General features: G+C 45.5%; 2 protein-coding genes across 3 annotated transcripts; one reads left to right on the forward strand and one right to left on the reverse strand.

Moving 5' to 3' along the window:
- Window positions 1–7,850: 7,850 nt before the first annotated feature.
- Window positions 7,851–9,976, forward strand: LOC136746213 (CDGSH iron-sulfur domain-containing protein 3, mitochondrial). Its single transcript, XM_066698898.1, has 3 exons — window positions 7,851–8,127; window positions 9,119–9,235; window positions 9,343–9,976. Exons 1-3 carry the CDS (start codon window positions 7,912–7,914, stop codon window positions 9,526–9,528), a joined length of 519 nt encoding a protein of 172 aa, XP_066554995.1. The 5' UTR covers window positions 7,851–7,911; the 3' UTR covers window positions 9,529–9,976.
- A 307-nt stretch (window positions 9,977–10,283) lies between these two features.
- On the reverse strand, window positions 10,284–22,311 carry LOC136746229 (polycomb complex protein BMI-1). 2 transcript variants are annotated; one of them, XM_066698899.1, is made up of 11 exons: window positions 22,193–22,311; window positions 15,668–15,753; window positions 14,465–14,595; window positions 14,107–14,203; window positions 13,868–13,923; window positions 13,698–13,748; window positions 13,285–13,393; window positions 13,109–13,154; window positions 12,901–12,999; window positions 12,704–12,784; window positions 10,284–11,997 (listed from the first exon to the last, which is right to left on the reverse strand). In XM_066698899.1, the coding sequence occupies exons 2-11, from the start codon at window positions 15,709–15,711 to the stop codon at window positions 11,545–11,547; spliced, it is 1,167 nt and encodes a 388-aa protein (XP_066554996.1). In that variant the 5' UTR covers window positions 15,712–15,753; window positions 22,193–22,311; the 3' UTR covers window positions 10,284–11,544. The 2 variants fall into 2 exon arrangements, with proteins under 2 accessions (XP_066554996.1, XP_066554997.1); XM_066698900.1 differs by lacking the exon at window positions 15,668–15,753 and having other exon boundaries at window positions 22,193–22,297.
- Between the last annotated feature and the right edge of the window lie 825 nt (window positions 22,312–23,136).

Here is a 23,136-nt window from a genome sequence, read left to right on the forward strand (position 1 = left end):
CCAATATCCTTTAAATATATATAGTTTGTTGTTTGCTTTGTTTTTAGTACTACTAATAATGTGTGGATGAAAACTCCCAAAAGGATAAACTAAACTAAAAGAAAATTGCAAATCTGGTGCGTTAAATATTGGCATTATCAGTCAGTAATACCTCGTGTGCTGCAGAGTACGATCCTTCATCGTTCAATTCCACACAATTAACTTATTTTAATTTTCACTAGGATTGAATTTGATAGCTAAAAGAAAACTTAACAGTTCTCTAATTGAACAAGATTAAGGTTTAGTTCTTCACCGTCTGATTGAACTTATTTTACCAGTGATTTAGTAATATAGACTACAACAAAATACAAAGTAAAAAGCATCACAAATAATGTAAACAGACTCAATAGAAGTAAACAAAAGAAGCTCAAATCAGAACCGGGAAACAACACGGGTCTCCACTGAGATCAGAACCAACAGCAGCAACGCTGACGGCAGAACCACAAAACACAGGGTCTTCATTGAAACTATTACTACATGAAAAGGTAAGAAAGAAAGAACAAGAAAAACAGAATAATCGTAATCGTAAGCAAACAGCAAGTAATTAATTTATGATATACATGAAATATAGACAGCAACCCAATTAAAGAAACAATTTAAAATAATGGGAACATTAAAAATGCAAAACGACGCTTCGGAATAGGAAAGAATCAAAACATTGTCCTTAAAAATGATGATCAATGAACAATCAAAGCCAGAGATGCGATTATCAGAGCAGTGGAGGAATTCTACAGAAACCATATAGTGGTGATGACAGCAGTAAAGAAGAAGAAGAGGTTTCAATGACCAGAAGTGAAATACCAGATGTGATTCCACACTATACCATAAAGAAGATGAAAAGTGGAATCACCATTGCAGGAGATCCTCCTAAAATAAGGAATTGGTGAAGGAATTGATAGGATTCTCAAAGAGAAACGCTTCACAAAGTGTCTCAGAAATCAACAATTAACAGACAAATGGAACAATGCAACTGTCATTCTCCTTCACAAAAAAGGGGCGACAGAAGATCTGAAGAACTATAGGCCCTTTAGTATACTTTCCACCCTATACAAATTATTTACAGATATATTAACACATCGCCTTCAAAACACACTGCACTTCGCCCAACCAAGAGAACAAACAGAATTCAGAAGTGGATATAACACGTTGCATCATAAGTTGTAGGATAAATATTGAAAGGACACAGAGAATATGAGCTTCCTCTGTGCCTGGGCTTTGATGATTACGAGAAAGCATTCGATTCAATACAAACTCAGTCATCAGGCCTCTAAGAAATCAACACATTGAGGAAACATAACTTTTATTAACTATATCTGCAACAATACTACATCAACAATCTGACACCAACAAGACACTGACCAGATCAAGATTTGTCAAAGAGACACAATCTCTGCAAAACTCTCCACTTGGAGAAGTGTTCAAGACTTTGCACTGGGAAGAAAAAATAATCAAGTTAAACAGACTATTTGAAGAATTTAACGATTTTCCGATGATAGTCATAGTTGCCAAAACCACTGAGGACCTGCAGATTCAATTTCAAGAACTCTCAGATGTAAGCTGAAAATTAACCTGAGTAAAACAAAAGACATGTTTAAAAGCTTTGTTAAATAATACAATTGAAGTAGATCAACGGATACTCGAAGAAGTCAAACCTGATGTCAGCATAGACGGAGATTTATGGAAGAAAATGGGATGGAGTGCATTTGGAAGAAACAGCAATACGCTGTTGAAATGAAATCTACCCACTTGCCTCAAGATAAAAGTATTTGATTAATGCGCAATAGCAGTACTTATGGATATGAAACCTGGTCACTTATTGTAAAACTTACACTGGACGACACAAAGCGGAGCATGAAACCATGTATGCTTCGAATAACAAGAAAATATATTAAAAATAAATGATTGGATCCGAGAAAAAACCAACACATGTGACATAATTGAAAGAGTGGAAATGTTTAAAATGCCAATGGGCCGGACACACTGCAAAAATAACAGATTAAAGGTAGACAAAAGAAGCCGTTGAATGGACCCCAAGAGCTGAAAAAAGACCTAGAAGAACAACACATAGAATATGGGAAGATGAAATCATATGCAGGCGAGACATGGAAAAGAGAAGATGTAGATGGAAACATCATTCCTGGGCAGACGCATTTCGACACAAGACAACAGTCTTTCACAGTCCCAACCATTGACTTGTAAATAATCATGGATACAGTAAGAGCCTTTAAATATAATTTAAAACATAAGGCAAAAGCAGCAGTTCATTATTCGCTTGGTGGAAATTAATTGATAATTCAATGGCAAAAAAGGCTGGATACAATTAGTGTTCAAAAAGGGAAAACGCTTTAAATAAAACAAACAAAAAATGACAGCAGAACACATATATATGTTAAGAATGCGCGTTGTGATAGTGAAGTGTATGTGTAATTGGTAAATTATTTAAAAACAAATCAGAAAACAAAACAAACAAAACTGGTTTTTATTCGCCTTTTTTGATTGCAGTGAAAACGCGTCACTCCTGATGATATTGGATCACAAAGTGCTGAAACACCATCAATAACCCCGAGGATCCCTCCAGCTCCGAGGTCTGTTCAGAGTAACTTATCCACACATTTATACACACAAGAGAACAAAATGAAAGCACACTAATTGTGATTGTAACACATGTGGTGTTAACATCAAGAAACAGGGCCAAGTTTGCGTTTTTTTAACTAGTTATTATCTTATTGCCGCTTCCTGATTTTAGCATAAACTGGCCTTGTCCACGGACACAGACCGCACTGTTAGCATTTTAAACTAAAACCAGTTGTTGGTTGTAAATTATATTGAAAGCGGATGCAGATATTGATAGTAATCTGTACCACAGGGAATCCACAGCACACTAACTGCAAAACATACTCGGCCTATATATACACATTAAAATATGTTACAATATACACAATTAAATGAACAAATTCATACTTAATCGTTTACATTAGTAATCTAGTAAGAAGGTAAATAATTAATTTTGAACAGTTTGGCTTTTTGTTTTTTCAAGATGACCCACATGATGTGCTGTGAAAAGTGGATGCTGCAGAAAGTTACACAAATGCACAAATGTATACCACATTTCGACACATATTACACACTATGAAACACAAAAAGCTAAATAAATAGACAAATCGGATAGGGAAATAATAAATAAATATATTAATTAAAGCAGTCCCTTATGAAATTTAGCTCAATCGCCAAGCGGAAAGATCACACGCGCTTCAATGATCTAATTATATAGATATTCTCCCGTCGCAGCAGCCGCGGCTTATGTGCGTAAATTGAGCATGTTTTTAATCATGTTTTTAAAATGTGCCAAGTCATGTAATTTAACTATAAAATTGTGGTTATTATTATTATTATTATTATTATTATTATTATTATGATTTGTAGTAGTAGTAGTAGTAGTAGTAGTAGTAGTAGTAGTTATAATATTGTTTTCAACAGACCACCGACCAACAAAGTAGTGAAACAGGCAAGAGTGCTGTATTGATTATCCCTTGGCACTGTTATGCTTGTCACTTGTTGTGGCTCATTTGTAGGCTGCTATAGGATGTGCGCCCTGATTGTATTGTACTGTAAATCGCCACGGGTAAAGGCGTCTGCGAAGACTGAAATAATAATAATAATAATAATAATAATAATAATAATAATAATAATAATAATAATAATGGTAATGTCCTTTAGTCCTTCCAAACTGCTCAGTTGTTGGAGAGTTAGTGCAGCCCCTCTGCGGTGGCAGGGTTTGAGCGTGTTTTCGTTTTTTCTGACTGCGAGGAGTGTCTGGTTTCCGGCAGGAGCCGGGGCTGGTGCCGCTGCCCAGCGTCTGTGTGGCTCCGAGGGGCGGATTTGCAGCGGGATTAGGGCGCTCCGCGGAAAACACGTTTGGCGGTAACTCGATAAGAGCAGCACGGGGAGATTAGGTTGACAGACAGATGCAGCTGACCGGCAGAGCCTCCCATTGCACTGAGATCCGCTTGCGGTCTGCTGGTAATTGACTTTTCAAAACCCCTGACAGTTTCTTTCCCACCAGAAAAAAATAATTATGATAATTATAATTATACTACTACTACTACTACTACTACTACTACTACTACTACTACTACTACTACTACTACTAATAATAATAATAATAATAATTAAGGATTTTTTTTCAAAATCAGTTCTCGGTATTTGAATACGTCAGATATTTTTCTCCCTCTCGCATTTACGTGCTGCTTGGCCTATTTGTCGACGACTATTTTCGTCTTCTTGTTTACACCCGCTGGCTTTCTCAGGGACGGATTTTACCTGCGGACAGTCCAGAGCGGCTCTTCATTCCTCCGTCCACATGTCTCCAGTGGCAACTGTAAACAGACAAAAGCAAATACATTCATGCCTGTAGACATTCACAGATGGCTGGACATTCATAGACATATTGGATTAAAAGTAAAGAGGGCAGAACGGAAAGAAGCACAGCAGCAGTACAGTGGCGGTGTGGCGCTATACTACAATATGATTAATCCGGCGGGATTACGGAGTGGAGTGTGCTGTTTGCGACTCCTCCAGGAGTTACCTGCCAGTTTATGTTATTATCTCAGATACATTATAACAGCAGAGATTCGTTCGAGGACATAGGCTAGCAATATATTATCTGCCACCCCATAAATAAAATTAGTAATACATGGATTAATACAAAAGAACAGTTTCATGGAACAGAAATAAACATCGTATGCCTCAGAAATACTGAAATAGAAATACAAACCAGCTAAGAACCATGATATGTGTGTGTGTGTGTGTGTGTGTGTGTGTGCGTGTATGTGTTTAATTGCATTTTATTTTGCACAGCCCTCTTGAATTCCGATTTTCTTCACTTCCTATACAGATCACCGAACACCTCCTCTGAAAACCACATGTTACAGATGAATTAGACGGGAATGCGGTCCAATCGATTGAAAACGTTTTGTTAGATCGCTGGAGGACAGATGTGATGTGCGCGGGAAGCACATCTGTGACTTCAAACAAGCATCAGAGTTTCAAGTCGGTTATTGAAATACAGATATAGGTCCGACTCAGCCTGCCGCAAAATAGTGTCCCCTTGTGATGTTTGGTTTCTCCAGTTTAGGAAACGCGAGGGGTGTTTAGTTAGCTGTTGTAATACACACACACTGCAAACTACAACTCTGACAGCGGTCTCGGTGACAGTGCATGCGCTGGGCCGTGTTTGCACTGGTGTTAAACCAACACATATAGCAATACCGTTCCTATAGCTGTGGTTTTAAATGACAATCACTGATTTAAGTGATTCGAGCCCACAGCTTCGTGGACTACGCCCCCTGGGGATGCCTCACGGTACGGCAAACAATTGTCTCCAACCCGCATTGGAGCAGAACAATACCGAATATAAAGGAAATACCGTCGTTACAAACCGTCCTCAGATATCCGACTATTATGATATGAGATTTACATCAACACCTTTAATACACGTAGAAAAAGCACGAGCAGCACACTTATGACACAGCTCTCTCCTTTTCCCTTGAAAAGGTTTGAAAACAAGTTTATTATCGCATTGCTGTAGAAACGATATCAGGGTTAAAGATAAGTGCGTTTTCGTTACTAGCCTGCTGCCTCAACCAATGGTGACGATGGTGATGATGATTAATAATAAGAATAAATAATACATCGTCAGCTCATTTTGGTTTATAGTAGAACTATACGCTTGCAAACTATAGATGACAAAGTATAACTCAGCAGGGTGGTGTGGGGGCAAGTCGTGAGTTCCAATAGGTGACTTTGGACAATTTCATACAATGCAGCTGGTTAAGAGCAAGAAGGACGGTGCCACCCCAAGCCCCCCTGCCTGACTCGGGGGTCTCTGGTGGGGCGCTGGTTGCGCGCGCATCCTTCTCTGCACGCGCAACCCGGCCCCCCGCCGTAACCATGGCGACGCGCAGAAGCTTGTCACTAGCTGCCTAGCAACGGGGTCAAGAGGGATTCCATTCGTTCTGAAAAACAAACCGAGTAAAATTACCGATTTATAAGGCTTTGGGTTTTAATATATTATTGGACCTGTATTGTTTTATCTGGTATTGTCGAGGTTACTATAGTTTGTAGATTAGTCTAAGTAGTTGGACAATTTAGTTTAGGAAGGTTATATATAAGTGTTATATATAAGTGGTATATATGTATGCATATCCGATAAAGGCATGATATTTGTCTATTAGCTGTACCTTATAAATGTTGCTGTTGACACTGGACACAAAGCAACACTGGGCACTGAGCTAACCGGCCAGGCTATAGTTCCTGCACCGGCTGTCGCAGACATGCAAAAACACACGGATAAATTAGAGATACGTTTGACTGGGGACATTTGACTGCATTTGTCAATATTGAACATTAGCAGTAGCCTATGCAGCCTGTTTCTCTACGTCAGTGGTTTTCAAACCGGTCCTGGAGTACCCCCTGCCCTGCTGGTTTTTGTTCCAACGTAGGTCTTAATTGCTTAATGTAATCCTTAATTGACCTAACAAAGCAATACACCATTCAATTAAGTAATCAAGACCTACGTTGGAACAAAAACCAGCAGGGCAGGGGGTACTCCAGGACCGGTTTGAAAACCCCTGCTCTACAGTTATCAGTACATTTCAGCCCTTCTGCTCAGTGTTGTAGGAGCCACAAGTTTCCAGACCAGCCCAACGATTGTTTTAATCCTGAGTAATTGAGATCCCTGGATATATCATATCAATGAATTTATAATTATTAACATTGCTCACATTAATGTAGTTTAATATACAAAAAATCACTGCATCTCCAGTGTCAGTCTTCATTTAAAAGTACAGACAGAACGGAAGCCTGTCGATCACTTTTTAAGGGGAAGATGCAACGCCAAACTCCACCACCAGAGGGAGCTGCAATGTCGCGTTTCGCCCTTCTGTACGGTGACAATGCTACAGCACATTAACACAGAGGTTCCCAAACCGGTTCTGGGGGGGCCCCTACCCTGCTGGTTTTTGTTCCAACCGAGCTCTCACTTACTTAATTGAACCCCTAATTGAACTAATAATTTCCTAAATCAGAGAATTTTAATCATTTTAAACAGTAGGGGTTTTAAGTTAAGTATAGAATTATATTAAAAAACGTATTGAAGAAACAACTATTTTCTTACACAATTTAAAAAGTAAAATCTAAACAGATTGTTACTTCAATTAAGGTTCAATTAAGTAATTGAGAGCTTGGTTGGAACAAAAACCAGCAGGGTAGGGGGTCCCCCAGGACCGGTTTGGGAACCACTGCATTGTGAGCTTATGAGATCTGGTTAAATATGATGATGATGATGATTATAACAACACATATGCAAGTGATAATATCTTTTGTATGACATTTTATGTTAACAAGTAGTATGCATCAGCCATAGTATGTAAAAGTAAGTCATTTAGTAGATGTAGTACAGGGGTTTCAGACTCCAGTCCTGGGGGCCGCAGTGGCTGATGGTTTACGTTCCAACAGGTGATCCCAATTACTATGTCATTATTTACTCAGGTGGGCTTATCTAAAACTTTAATATTTTATTTTTGTAGCTGATACCTTACAATATGTTGATGACTCAAAACACTGAACCCACAGAATATTTCGGAGTTTGGAGAGAAGTGTTCAATTCATCCAGTTAATTGTTTAATTAGACCAATTAAGGAGCCAAGAGCTGGGCTGGAACGGGAGTGGACTGGAGTCTGACTCCCCTGATGTAGTATAATAGCAGCAAGTAGAGTACACTAGTGTGTAATTGTTTTTATTGTTGATATTTGAACATTTACATTAATGTATTCAATATTACCATGCAGATTGGATTGATACATTCATTAATGAATGAAGAAACAAACAAACCGTTCTCGATGTGGGTTTAAACTGCAGAGGAACCCGAGTGCGGGTCGCTGTTGCCGGCCTCTGTCGGAGCAGTACTGCTGCAGCACCGCCTGTAAGTGTCTCCCCTCGCCGGCGGTGAGCGGCTGTATGAGCGCCGTTAGGAAGTCACTGTGCCGCGCAGGAGCGGCGACCCTGACCCTGCAGCGGCTCGGGCAGCGGGTGAGTGAGTGTCCGGCCGTGAGGCAGCTGTTTCCCCCTGATTGTCATTGGCATTTGCGTATGTTTAGGTCACTTCATTTTACGCCGTGGTGCAGCTCAGTCTGTGTGCTGTAAGGAACTTGATTTGTGCATAGTATGCCTCGGCGCTGACGGCTGAGTCGCGGTCAGGGCGCTGGACTGGAGCGGAGGGTCTTGGTCTCAATCCCAGGTGGGGGACACTGCTGTTGTACCCTTGAGTAAAGCACTGTAGCTAGATTGCTCCAGTGAAAACACAGCTGTATAAATTGGTCATTGTATGTACAAATAATGTGATGTATTATAATAATTCTGGATAAGGACATCTGCTAAGAAATGGAGTCATAATAAAAAGTGTGTGTACGAACTAACAATAGAATGATTATGGAATGGACACGGTCGAGGTGGACAAAATGCAGAGCTCCCCCGTGTGGTGTGCTGCTGTATTACACATTTAAATTATTATACTGAATATCTTCAAATGTTCAATACAGATATAGAATTATTGCCCCACAGAAAGGGACTGACCAGGAACCCAGACAATGACACCCGGAGGTATTGGAGGAGGGACAGCCCATGTGCTGTTACCTCAGTTCTACATTAAGAAGGGGACCGTTTTGTTGTTGCAGTTTGAGTCACAAGACTACACATCTGACCAGGGAGATGACGGGAGCGAAGTTCACACAACACACCCATAATGAAACAGACAGAAACGCATTTTGAAACACACACACTCACAGACCCACTCAGTCTTACTCTAAATCCTCACGCATTAAGAGAAACACAAATAGAGAGAAACAGCAATAACACTAACCATAGCATCTGTGTTTTTTCATTTCTTGTTTTTGTTCTCTTAATGTGTGAGGTGCTCTGTGGTGACTTGTTGGAAACGGTGCTATACTAAATAAATGAGTAATAATCACCAGCATTATCTCCGTGGCCCTCATAGTAGCAGTGATTGTGGTGCTGTTTGCAGGCGCAGTGTTGCTCCAGCAGGGTGCAGCCCGTGGTTGCCGCCCGGAAGCCGTTCAAAGAGGAGCTGCAGGCGGGGAAGCGCTACGCCTGGTGTGCCTGCGGACACAGCAAGAAGCAGGTGAGCTAGTACTTGCATACCTCAGAGTGTGTGTGTGTGAGCAGTGCAGTTGCTGAGAGGTGCAGTGATGGTGCTGTTGGTGACTTTCCCCTTACTCCCCCTGCCAGCCCTTCTGTGACGGAGCTCACAAGCACATGGCGCCCGGCCTGTCCCCTGTGCGCTTCACCCCGGAGAAGGACGGCACGGCCTGGCTGTGCGGCTGCAAGCACACAGCCAGCGCCCCCTACTGCGATGGCACACACAAGCAGGACTTTGTGCAGCAGGCCCAGATTCCCGAGACCCAGCAGCACTGACGCACAGCCAGCGAGGGGTGGAGAGGATCGCACACTAACATAGCAGCAGAGTATTTGTACCACTTTGATAAGTCACTGTGACACGACCTTAAAGCAGTGGTGTTGTAATGCATTGCTACATAGAAACGGTGATGTCAAGTGGCAACAGTATGACAGAATCAGTGATGTCATACTACATTGTGATGCAGAAACTGTGATGGGGGGGTTCTGGTGTATAATTCTGTTAACATACAAACTTGTCCTCTACTCCTGATCAGTGCACTGCCAAATTAATCCTGGTTATTATTATTTGTGATTGTGTGTTACTGCAGTGTCAGTGAGCATCGAGGCGCAGCACACATTGTCCTCGGGTGTGTGTCTGTGTGATCCAGGTGGACTGCAGCGATTTTGACATGCGGAGCTGTACCAGTCAATTGATGCAAACAATAAATGTCTTTGATTAACAGTATGCACTGGCGTGATCATTATGCTGCTGGCCACACTTCCTGCTGCAGCTAGGCACCACTTTACACCCAGTCTAGTTTAAAGAAGAGAAATGAAAAAGTCATACTCCAGAGATGAGGAGGGATCAGGGCCAGGCCAGCGATGCACCCACACTCGCCTGTCTTGTCCGCAGACGTCTCTGCAGGACAGTGTGAGAAGCCAAGACTCGGGAGGACGGATACAAGTCAGTGGAGGAGATGTGGCTCGAAGCTCAGACCTTGAGGGTAGAAGGGGCAGGGGAACCGCCCTGCACACCTGACTCAGGTACACAATCACACTGCACTGGACACCACAAAGGTGTATTTTTATTTTTATTATTATTTAGGTACAAAAAAAGTATTTCATACTCCCTCACGAAAAAAAAGAACGAACGAACAAAGAAAAAAAAAAAAAAAGTTGTTACATTTACAAACCAGAACTCGAGCGGCGTCTGACTTTTTTTTTTTTTTTTTTTTTTTTTTTTACAATAACGATATAAGCTAAACGTAATATATTACACTACATTTAACATTTTACAGGATGCAGCAACGAATATTTTGGTTGTACCATTTATTTTTGTACAGTTTTGTAATTATAAAAAAAAGAAAAAAATCCCTCTCCTCATTCTCTCTCTGACAGTTCTTTGTCTTATTAGTGTGACGCCCAAATTGTGAGGTCAGATTCTTCTCCAGCCCAGTGAATAGACTAGGCCCAAGCAGACCTGGGGTTTTATTAATCAGGGACCCTGTGTGGAGGCCCTGCCTGCTGGGGTGAGCAGCTATGAGAGGTCCCCTCGGGGAGGAATGAGCCGGGACCTGGCCGCACTGAAAGAACAGGGCAGGCATATCTAAAGGTCTTTGCAGTGGGGTTTCCCAGACAGTGGGGTTGCGGGGCTCCCACACCAGCTTGGCTCCACTGTACGTTTCCTTCAGCACAGCTCTGATACACAGCTACTGGGAACCTCACTGACGGGAATTACAAAACAAAACAAACAGACAAATATAGAGAAACACTGGTTTGTGCGTACAGTTTGTCGGCATTGAACCCTGTCCATTCTCCAGTCTATGGTGTGTGTGTGTGTGTGTATTCAGCGCACTTCTTTGAAATGGTAACAACCTCCACAGAATGGACTGGACTTTGGGTGTCCATCCTCGGGCTGACTCGGGTCCCAGCAGCCAGTCAGGTGGTGAGCTAGTGTGTAAGGCGGGGGGGCAACCACCAGATCCCCTCACAACAGAGTGTCCGAGCAAGAGCAGTCGCGGGGGGGAGGAGACCAGAGCAGGTGGGGTCCAGAGCTTCTCTCTCACTCTGTCTGAATGCCCCCACACCTCCCCCAGTGCCCTTCCCTGACCCCCGCCCCCCATTAACAACAATAGTAATGAAAACCGAAAGGAAGAGATTCAAACAGATGCAGCACACATCCCTCGCTCTGTCCCTCGATCTGTGTGCGCGCCTTGCGGGTGGAGGAGGAGCAGCTCCATCCCTCCGCTCTGTCTCTCTTGGGGGATGCGGGGGGCGGGGGGCGGGGGGCAGGGGTGGGGACGGTCTCTCAGTTCAGGTGAGGGGGGAGGCTGTGGCTGCGCCTCCTGCCACCTCCCCCCCACCTCCTCCTCCTCCTCCTCCTCCAGCACCCGTCCCTCCGTTCACAGTCAGTTTGCGGCTGCGCCCGGCAGCGGAGCCGGCAGGGGGCACGGCTGGGGGCGGGGGGGGCAGCTGGCGGCAGTTCAGGGACCCGTTGAGCAGAGGGGGCGGCTGGGCCGGGGGCTGGGCAGGGTGCAGGTGGCTGTGCGGGTGCGGGTGCGGGCCGGGCGAGACGCGGTGGCTGTGGGGGCTGGACAGCGGGGAGGAGGAGGGCTGGGCTGCCGGGCTGCACGCCTTGTCGCTGGCAGACTCGCTCTCCGAGTTGGCGCTGGTGTGCATGCCGTCGGAGTTGGGCGTGGCCGGCTGTGTCAGCTTCAGGCGCTTGCAGGTGGGCTGCACTCGGTACTGCAGTGGGAGGGGCCCGTTCTGTAGAGCGAGAGGGAGACACAGGGAGATAAAGGGACACAGACCCATCAGTCATAGTCTCTCACAGACCAGCCTCCCTCCACTCCTACTGCAGAGGGGTCCCCAACATTCGGTCTCAGTGAGCCCCATTAAACAAAATCAAATGCATTGCGCTGAATGTACAGAGCGACGACACCCCTCCAGCAGGCCCAGTGCATGGCCGGGCCCTGTGCCAGCACGCCTGTCTGGACACGGTCAGCATAATCACTGCGGACGAGCCTCCTGACCCCACCACTGCACATCTGGCAACAGCTGCAGTTCTCTCACTCAGAGAGAGAGAGAGAGAGAGAGAGAGAGGGGAAGAAGGAAGGGGGTGGGTGGTAGAGAAGAAAATAACCAAGGGAGGGAGAGAGAACGATGGAAAGAAAGTGAGAGTGAGGGAGGGAGAGAGTTAGAGGCAGCTCCAGATTGAGGTAAGCCTGTGTTTGTATTCCTTCCCCAGAGTCACAGCACATGTGCTTCCAATTACGAGCCCAAGTCTGTGCTGAAGGAGCGCCACAGGGCTACGGGGTCCACACCACCACTGCTGCTGGGGGGGCGGGTTGTGGTTGTGGGTTGTATTAAAATGAACAGCTGACGAAAACCACTCACTTGCTGTACCCTGTACCTCCCCCACCCTGGCAGACAAACGCACACTGACGCACGCAGAGTCACACAGACTGCTCACCCGTCTCCATGTGCAGATGTATGCGATGTCCATCAGTGTGTAGTAGTCTTTCAGGGGCTCGTCTTCATGCAGCACCTCGATCTGTAGGACACCGGGCAAGAAATATAGTTTTAATTATTATTATTGTGCCCAGCCCGTTTCCATTTGCTAGATAGTAGGCAGGAATTATCCATTAACAACAACAACAACTGTCCTACCCGGTAGCTGCTGGGAATGTCCATCTTGCTGCGCAGGAACTTGGCCAGGTGCATGACTGTCATGGCCGCTGGGCAGCGCAAGAAACGCTTACTGTTCCCCTGGAGCAAGAGGGAGAGACGTGTCAAGACACACTGAGAGAGTGTGAGAGAGAGAGAGAGAGAGAGTGAGAGTGAGAGTGAGAGAGAGAGAGAGAGGTTGTGTTCTTACCTTCTCCTTGTCCATCTCACGGGATTCTGGGGTTTTCTTCTCATTTCTGCAATGAGAGGAATACAGTGATGAGACGCACCTGAGCACAGACACACAAGGCCTGTCCTTCTGTGGAGAGAGCGCCGTCTGAAGAGGATCCCCCCCCCACACCTGTCTGAACAGGACCACCCCCTCACCTGTTGCCGTCGTGGAACTCAATGGACAGACTGATTATCTCGTCATCAGCAATGATCCTCTTCTCTTCCTCCCGCACCTCACCCCGGTCCTCATTCGAACCATTGGGCGCTGCCAAGGCAGGGACAGAGACGGGGACAGGGACAGTGAGACAAAGAGAGAGGTCACAGACCCGCTCAGAGCACGAGGGAGGCGGGCCTGCACTCCTCCTCACGCTTTTCCTGAAAACATCACAAACTGCTGAGACTGACTGAGGCCGTCTGCGAGCTCCTGCGCAGCTGCAGGCAGAGACTCCCAGACACTCTGGGGTTGTAGCAGAGTTTGAACTGAAACCAGAGATCCCTGGGGTACCGTAAAGACACGAAGAGGAGACAGACGGAGAGACGAGGAGAGTCTAAGAGAGTGGTAAACTTACTGTCTGCTGTGGGGTTTGCTGCGTAGAAGTCTCTTCTCCTCTTCATCTCATCTGTGAGGAGAGTAACAGACACACAGTCAGTCAGTCAGTCAGTCAGTCAGTCAGTCGGAGCAGCACAGCTGACACCCCTGCCCAGCGGTCAGCACAGACGCATGGCAATGCTACCTCACCTTTGAAGAGACCAGGCACCAGCTTGTACACGATGTCCTGAAGAGTTTTGTCTGACCTGCGGAAAGAAAACAGCACAGGCTGCAGGACAGGGCTGGACAGTACAAGGACCGAACTCACATGAAGCTCCAGGGTTGCACTGTTGATGTAGTGTAGTGCGTGTAGTATGTGCACATGGGTGTGCAAGTATTTATGTGCACCACCCCCAGCTCCACCCCCTACCCAGCTCCGACCCTCCTACCTGATGCTCAGCAGCGGCCTGGTTTTGTGTACCTGGACATCACACATGGGACAGTACTTGTTGGTCTCCAAGTAACCCACGATACAGGTTTTACAGACTGCAGAGAGGAGAGAGAAAGAGAGAGAGAATGAGACAGAAATTCATAACTGCCTTATGGAGAATGCATGCATGACTGGTGCACGGTACATGGGGTGTGTGCGTGTGCATTGTGGTGTGGTTTGGCATGTGTGTTGTGCATGTGTGTGGCATGGGGGGGTGTGGGCATGTCTGGCAGCGTGTGGGTTGGCATGTTGCTAGCGAGGTGTGTGTGTGTGGGTGGGTGCGGGTATGTAGGTGTGCGGGCACTGGGGACCCATACAGGAGTGCAGACACTCCACGATGGTTGTGGCGTCGATGAAGTAGCCGCCGCACAGGGCGCACATGAGGTGCGGGTTAAGCTCTGTGATTTTGATCCGGGTGGTTCTATGCATCTTATCCAGCCTGGAGGATCTGCGGAGACAGAGAAACAGGGCGCGTCAGCACGGCTCTCTGGGTGCCCAGCGTCCCAGTTTCAGCAGCACAAACCCTTTTGATGGAACAGGGCCGGGCAGCGTACTGGGCTGCCCGAGTCTGTGTTGTCTTGGGGCAGGCCCTGAACCCCTGACTATGAACCCCACCCCCATTTCCACTAACCCCTCTCCCTCCCTGCCTCACTCTACCGCCCCCCCCCCCCCCATCGCTTTGAGAGTAAGGACAGGAGCTCAGGAGTCTTCTCTGCAGTAACACACACACACACAGGGAGATGTACTTACAGTGCGACAGTGCCAGCACATATGAAACGCAAGGGGGAGGAATAAAGGAGAGCGCGAGAGAGAGAGAGAGAGAGAGAGAGAGAGAGAGAGAGATTCATATGCTTGATTTAAGGCAACTGTTTGTGTGTACTGACAGCACAGCAGGCCTGATGCTCAGCACAGCCACTCCTTCGCAGCCTGACAGCTCAGCATCATCACCATGCAGGGGGGTGGGGGGCTGTCTGTACCAACGGCAGGCAGGTGCCACCTCACTTCCACAGAGGAGTGACTGACTGAATGGGCAGGGCTCCTCTGAGGAGCTGGGGAGAGGGGGTGTGGAGGCCTGTCTCACTGTGCACACTGCCCTGAGATTTAAACTGAGAGTTAAAGCTGCACACTGCCCTGCTGCTCCGGCACATGGCACAGGAGAGCTGCCTGGCCACACAGAGGATTACACTGCTGAAGCCAGACAGACACAGGGAGGCACAGAACCCCAGCCCTACCCTGGGCTGCCATGGCCAACCCGGAGATGGCACAACTAGGGGTATAGAATTGGGCCGGGTTCCAGAACTGTGTGTGACTGACAGACTCCTTCACACTGTAGCGTTCCTTCCTGGCTCTCCTGTGTCTACAACCCCCCTACACACGCACATACACGTGTGCACACACTAACATGGTTACATTGAGAGGCAACAGCAAACTGAAACACCATAACATATAGTTATATATACAGAAATATAGTATATACATATGAGTACGGTATAAAGAAATCACAATAAAATGCCATCTACCTTGCGTCATTCGCCTGGTTTGAAGCTCCTGCAATCTTCCACATTTGCGCTACTATTACGCACCGCTCTATCGGGTAAAGCGCTACCTGTAATATAAACGAATACTCCAGAACTGGGGCCTGACTGCCGGGCGTACCGGGCTGACAAACAGCAGAACACAGAGGAGAGAGAGACAGAAGAACAAGAACAAGAACAAGCAGGAGTCAGGTGCTGAAAATGAAGGCATTAGAGACAACAACAGAATACACAACACAAGCACACGGGGTACAGTCGGGATGTGTTCTAACAGACATGCATTTCACATAAGCACCCCAATCATGCTGTTTTACACACCGTCCCGCCCCCCGCTGTCGTCATACAGCCAGCTCAGACACAGAGGAGGGTTCTGTTTGTCCTGTCGTTTAATGGTGTGGATTGTTAGCTTGTTTTTGCTTTTATATATATATATATATAATATGTTTAAACGACCCTACACGAATGCATTCTTCTCTCCAAGGGCCGTGCGTGTAAACGAGAGCTAATGACCCACCCTTCCCCTCCTGTACTGAAGAGCAATGGGCCGTGACCAATCAGATAACGAAGGTATAATTGGAGCTCAAAATACAATTCATTAAATCCTTAGCGCCGGCGGTGATCTGTGGACTGTGGCCTGAGTGAGAGGGGACGCTTTAGACTGAAATGAGCATGAACAGAAAAACGTGTTGGTGCTTTTGTTTTGTTTACGTGCTACACACTTTCTGTAATCGCCTGTATCAATCCTCCCCCCGTACAGGAACAGTGGTATGAGAGCGACCGCAAAATGCCCCGATTAAAGCAGAATTCCAGTTCAGCCCCAAACAAGGCCTGGGCAACCTTCAGACAAATTAACACGGCAGTGAGTGGCGTGGGAGAGGAGGGAGCAGGAGAATGCGTCTCTCTACACAGGCAGTAAGAAGGGTCTCGCCGCATGGCCCTCCGGTGCGCAAACCCGGGATATCGCCACTCGGTTGTGCAGGTAATTACACGCATTAAAAGGCTTTAAGTGAAATTCATGTATTAGCGCAGTGCACCCGGCCAAGCTCTCACGGATCACTTCAAATCTGAGGCGCACAACACACATCCATCTACACACGCAGGCTGCAGCATAGCAGGCAAATGTAATAATAATAATAATAATAATAATAATAATAATAATAATACAAACAGAGGGAGAACAAAGCAATATCAAAACGCATACGATAGAAAATCCTAGATTAGTCACTAGATGTTTTGTTTTAAATAATGATGATGATGATGATGATGATTACTGCTAACCCGACAGCCCTCCTCGGTAGAGAACGTGCCAGCACAGGCTTGTTTCCATGGAGACCCGCTCGTGCCGGGCAGCGTGCCAAACCGGAGCCGGTGCCGCGAGGAGCGCGCGAGCCTCCCGCAAGGGCTGGGTGCACCGACACACCGACACACAACACGGCGCTGAGGATCATGTTTCATCTACAAACTGACATGTCCAAAGGTCGGTCCAATTAAAATGTGAATTATTGTCTTGATTCAGTCTTAGCAATATACGACTCTAATACACTAACAAACTATACATATACATATGCAGAATACTGCACTATAACGCCTTCACTGGTTTTCTGAATAATGGCCCACAAAAATGACCTTTTTGATACACAAAATAACTTCACTTCCACGAAATGTTACCAGTTTAAAACTAACTGTGCGTTCTGTGTCACCTGTCTCTATAGGCCTACTCGTGTACCCAAAGTTTTCTCATATCCGCATATACCCCAGCACACAGTGGGTTGGAGATGACACCTTGCGCTTAATAAACAAAGCATAATACCCACTATATATCAAACGCCAACAGCAGGTGCGAACAAAATCATTCGCACTTCTTTACATGAGACGCTTGTGTGTAGTCTGTAATGTAGCCTGTATTAGTGTATATTAGCAGGATAGTAGTAATCATCATCTTTACACTGACCGGACTGGCGAGAGCTTTTGGTGTTTGTTTTTTATTACGATCAGTAAGAATATACGGAGGTCCCTTCTCAGAAATTAAATTGTTTCCCAGTGGTAGGGCGCACCCATACCCGCTCTGCACGATGCTTCGCTTATTTATGTGTTTATTGTATAGATCAACTTATATGTGCTGATTGTTTGTCTACGTTTGTTAATTGTTTATACTACACATTATTTTCCATCTGTTTGTTCTTTAATCCGCCGCTTCTTACTGCGTTATATTTTTAGACAAACCTCTGTGTGGCACATATATATCTAACTGTAACATCTGCTTCAATATTGAGGTCTAATAATTCCCACTTAATAGCTTTTATTATGCCAGTAATTACTCAAGATAAGAATTAAACCGCCGGAGAAGCGCAGCGGCCCTCAATTATTCACAGGGACCTGGGAGACCAGAAAAACGGTGGCGAAGACTGGGCTCTGTCAGTCAGTCCTGTCTCTGCGTTTCCACTAGTCTTCACGCAGTTCGTTTATATTATAGCCTGCAGAAGTCAAAGCTTTGGAAATTCAGCTGTGGTAGACTCTGCTGCTGGTACCTTGCCATGCAGGTGTGCTGTGGAGGTTTATCGACTTGTTTCGTTTTGTTTGAACGCTCACCCAGACACACTACACAACAGGAGACAACTCACGTTTTGTATTCGCATCCATATCAGGAACATAGTGCTTGCGCTGCTGCAGCGGGCTGACTTTAACCCGCACGCAGTCCTTCTGAAAAGCGCTAGCTGCTTTCCACACTTTTGTTGTTGTTGTTACTGCAGTGGGAGCCTCTCTTTAACCATGTTAGTCAAGCTCTTGCGTGCATGCCTAAACAGTTCAGCGCCGGGGGTTCCCAGTCCCAAGATTAGGTAACGAGGAGGGGGGGAGGGGTTGGTGGCACGGGCCTAGAATTTAAAGCTGCATCTGTTTTTGCGAGCAACACACTGCAGCGATCAAAACCCTAATAACCATTGCAGCATGGCGAGATTTAAAGCTGCAGTCTGTTCCTGGAGTCTGTTCAAAGCTAGATAGGTTCACGATAAATCAACCTCTCTCTTTCTCTCTCTATCTCTCTGTCTCTCTCTCCAGGGGTGCCAGTGAAAGGTGAGCGGATACACAGTGTTTAGTCTAAATACAGACACCAACGCGCCACTGGCTCGGCGCCCGGAGCCGACTGGCGCCCTCTACAGGGAGACTGACGCAGGTGCAATGGAAAACATTACAGCCCTCCAGCCTCGCGAAGAGCACAGTTCCAGCGCCCCAGAAAACGGATACAAATATAAAGACATTTTTAAAACGTTTAAATTATCTGGGGAGAAGACCAAACGAATGCAGAGAAAGTATTGAGTTTGCATTCGCTTCTGCCAACATATGGCAACGATTAGGACCTAACTGGGAAATTATATTTGTTCAGGGGAAAAAAAAACGTTATTGCTGTTAATCATGGTAAATAGACGTAATTGCTTGTGTGTGTAACAGGACGTATATCCATTACATATTACTTTCTCTGTGTTTAACACAGCGCCCTCGAGGAAAAACTACTAGCTGGCTGCTGAACACAAACTGCAGTTTTGTCTTAACATAACAGCACTCCGCCGGAACAGACTGTGCTGCTCGGCTCTGCTCTCTGGTCACAGAGACACGCTGCTGGGTGTTACACTGTGTCCTGTGTCTCACCCCCCAAGAGCCTCTCGCGCTTGTATTTGGAAAGCATGCATGCCCACCCAGTTTCCACGCGTCTCTTTACCCATTCGTCTTCTTTAACAGTCTTAACTTCAAAAACAAAAAGCGCTGTGTATGCTCCCCCACCCCCCTCCGAGCAAACCCAGCCCCGCTCTCTGTGCATTCAGGAACACACGGAACCTGGGAGCCCGGCTCAGTGTGAACTGGAGTGTGGTGCGAATACCGGCGGGGCTCTGTTTATGATTACTCCCAATGCAGCCTTATCGCCCTGTAACCGAGGGCTAGGAGGCACTGCGCAGTTCACCTTTTAGTCCACACTCACAGCGTCCCCTTAATCAACGACCCAGCTCCTCATTCTCGGTACAGATAAAGAGACACACAGCCTGAAAGCGGATATAGGCTACTATACTTGTATTGATTAATATATACTGACATAAAAGGTGACAGACAGACAGATAGAAAATGAGAGACAGGGACGCAGGTAGACAGAGACTAGGTTCCCCGTGGACTGGTGTGTGTGCTCTACGCGGTCCACTCAGACAGCAACCACCACCTCGGTTCGATATTGATAAATTGATATTTGGAAGCTGATGGTTCATATTAGGTTACTAATTCAGCCCTATAATTTAAACAATTTATGAATTGTATTAATTTAAATCAACTAAAAATGTTTTTGTTTTCTTTTTAAATCAACAGAGCAGGCCCGCACAGTCTGCTCCTGTCAGTTCTGTAACAGCCCGACTGTGGCGCTCAGACCCCCGCAGTCTGACATTCCCTCCCCTCTCACAGAGCCGCCCAGACAGACCCCGTTTGCCTTGAAACTGTCAGCTGTACTTTTGCACTGTAGCTTACCTAAAACTACAACAAACTACCCAAATGAACACACAAGGACGGCACCTTTGCGATTTTTGTATCGTTTACTGTCTTCTAAATCGAAGTGGAAGAGCAAGAGATGTCAAGCGGGATGCTTGATGTTTTTTCCACTCGGGACCCAGCGACTGCACTATTCCCCTCAGCGACTCGGACCACCGGAGCGGTCTAACTTCTCACAACATATTTAAGTTTCTTTTTCATCCGTTTTTATATGAAACTACTATTACACCAAAATAATCGTTGTTGAATCAATTCAATGTCGGTTAAACAAAGAAAATGATATTTTATAGGCTACAACATAGAACAGTTTAGTTGATTCTGAAAGCTGTGCACACACAGGGAAAATTACCATACACGATTCGTAACGCATTATTTATTATTTATGCATTCACAAACGACAGTCTTTAATTTATTTGATCTTTTTTTCTCGATAGGTTCCAAAAAATAAGACGAACGACTCGCAGACAGTGCAGCACTGCCTCGGAGAGCTGACTCGAGTTTGCGCCTTTACACCGGCGCTGCACGGCACAGATCCGAGCAGCCTGAATCCAAAGGTCAATTACAGCCCAGGAAAAGGGACCGGCCCGCTGCCGGCCCCGGACTCTCCTGCGATTACTCACGTGTTCACGAGTTCGTTGTGTCATATTTTATACAGGCAAAATAATCAGTTTCACGAGTCTGTCAGCAAGAGGGGAAACACAGAGTAAAAGTGCGAGATGCATTCGTGTATTTTTACTGTTGTCTTAATTTCACATTAAATAGATTCAGAAGCGTCAACAAATATTTTCTTACTTTGCAAAAAAAATCCATTCAAGACTAATAGAAAACGTGGTATTTTTATATTCTCAAATACAAAGAGTGCCTTGTTTAAATTCATAATGATCACTGGAATGGACACTACAGGGTAGTATTTTTAAAATGCCAGCGCACTGTTTGTTTTTGTTTCGTTTATTTTGTTGTTGCGAGTTCGCTTCCTCTCGCCGCTCAGGCGGCGGTAAAGGTCGCATCAGCTGCGTTTACAATGATTTATTTTGCCATTAAACAAACGCAAAAGCAGTAGCACCAGTCTACAATTCATAGTGCTGTTAGTAAGCTTTCTAATAAAATATAATACATTAACGACGGACGGATTCTTGTGGGTTTAATTATTTTTTCTGATTTGTATCTCTGTCAATGTGTGTATGATTGCGACCCGGCGATGATCTACAGGTACACCGAGAACATAAGTTCCAAAAAAACACCAGGAGCACTGCTCCCCACAAACGAGTACACAAGCACACTCTGCTGGGTGTGTAGTTCCCAAATCTATAATGTGTGCCCCCAGTATGCCCGGTTTATCTCGCTATTTAATTGTGTTTCTGGTGGTTGATGGTCTTGTCAGCGCGCAGTGCTCGCTCCAGCCGCCACACCAGCACTTCAAAACATACTGGACACAGATCTGCGGACGACACGCGGGGCAGCTCGATGCGTGTGGAAGCTACAGATTTTATGCATCGGACCCCTCACTGGACCGAACCTGTAGGTCCAATACAGACGGAACGCCGAACAAAAATTGTAGCACGGCAATGCGCCCGACAATCAGCCATCTGTGACTGCCAGCTTACATATCAGCAGAGACTCGGCTAATTTTGATACGACTAACTGCCCGCAGGTCCGACTCAAACACCTTAAACCCACAACGACACCCGACGCTAAAGTTATTCCGTCCGTCCCCGGGCACTGTGGGTCCGGGGGACGCAGCACGACTGCACAAAACAAAGAAAGAGGAGAGATCGGCACAGAAAATAAATTGAATCCGAAGCGGCCATCTTGAAAGCGAATGATGAGATTGGATGTCAGAAAAGAGAGAGAGAGGTGGCGAGAGAGAGGTGGAGAGAGAGAGGTGCCAGCAAGCTGTTTTCGTTTTAAACATCCAAATGGCGCAATCGGTTCACCTCACATTACCCGGGCATCGAAAAGGTCTATTTTAGGTAGCATTGCACTCACCTTGTTTTGCAGTAAAACCCCCCGATCTTCGGTGCGAATATCCGGAATAGAAAGAGTGCTGTACAGGCTGTATATAGTAGGGGCGCCACAAAATGGCTTTTTTTTCACTGCCAGAAGATGGACTGCCCCGTTTAGTCACGTGGTCTCATTCCCAGCTCTTTGCCTCCAGTCTAGGCGATACAGCACCGACAGCTCTGCTCCGAACCTGCACAACCCGTCCCGGGTCCGAACCGACGCACATTACAACCGAGCTCAGCTTCAGGTTAAAAACATAAATGCATAAATACTATTCACAATAAAATCTACGCATACATATATAATTTAATAAATGGATTAATTAACATAAAATCGCCCAAGAAGAAATAAAGAACCAGACCTGGTTCAAATACTTGCTGAACAATAAAAGTAGACATTTGTATAAAAGTATACTACATCGTTGCATAATTAGCGAAGTTTAAAACTGAAATGAACAATTGTAGTGCCACGCTTTATAGAATCATCTCTCAATTGATTAGTTTAGAAAACAAACTAAAATAAATAAATAAAACAAACAAGCCGAACACTCTTGAAGGTTTAACGCGGATTTCTGTCCCAGTGTTGCCCCCCTTTAAAAACAGGGGAATGAGTATCTGTCCAATATAGTCTGTGTGATCTGGGTACTCAATTAACAAGCTTGAGTATTTATTTATTTATGTATGTATGTATGTATGTATGTATGTATGTATGTATGTATGTATGTATGTATGTATGTATTTATTTATTTATTTATTTGGCAGAAAGTTCAACCCTGCTATCCGTACACATGGCAAGCAAATACAGGACACTTTTGTACAATAGAAACAAACCGTTATTTAAATCCTTTATTTAAAATAGTCGAGTGCACAAACAGAACGGCGCGACGGCCGTCAACAGAGCCACTAAGTTACATACAGATACAAAACACT

The sequence above is a fragment of the Amia ocellicauda genome, chromosome 3 (genome assembly GCF_036373705.1).
Source record: "Amia ocellicauda isolate fAmiCal2 chromosome 3, fAmiCal2.hap1, whole genome shotgun sequence".
NCBI lineage: Eukaryota > Metazoa > Chordata > Actinopteri > Amiiformes > Amiidae > Amia > Amia ocellicauda.

Bases quoted from the DNA above. Each gene is read 5' to 3' on its own strand.
- LOC136746213 (XM_066698898.1), top strand. From the start codon at position 7,912: ATGAAGAAACAAACAAACCGTTCTCGATGTGGGTTTAAACTGCAGAGG. The intron at 8,128-9,118 runs GTGAGTGAGTGT...TGCTGTTTGCAG, and splicing joins TGCAGCGGCTCGGGCAGCGG to GCGCAGTGTTGCTCCAGCAG. The intron at 9,236-9,342 runs GTGAGCTAGTAC...TCCCCCTGCCAG, and splicing joins GCGGACACAGCAAGAAGCAG to CCCTTCTGTGACGGAGCTCA.
- LOC136746229 (XM_066698899.1), bottom strand. From the start codon at position 15,711: ATGTGGAAGATTGCAGGAGCTTCAAACCAGGCGAATGACGCAAG. The intron at 14,204-14,464 runs GTATGGGTCCCC...TCCTCTCTGCAG, and splicing joins CGTGGAGTGTCTGCACTCCT to TCTGTAAAACCTGTATCGTG. The intron at 11,998-12,703 runs GTGAGCAGTCTG...CTCGCTCTACAG, and splicing joins ACATCTGCACATGGAGACGG to AACGGGCCCCTCCCACTGCA.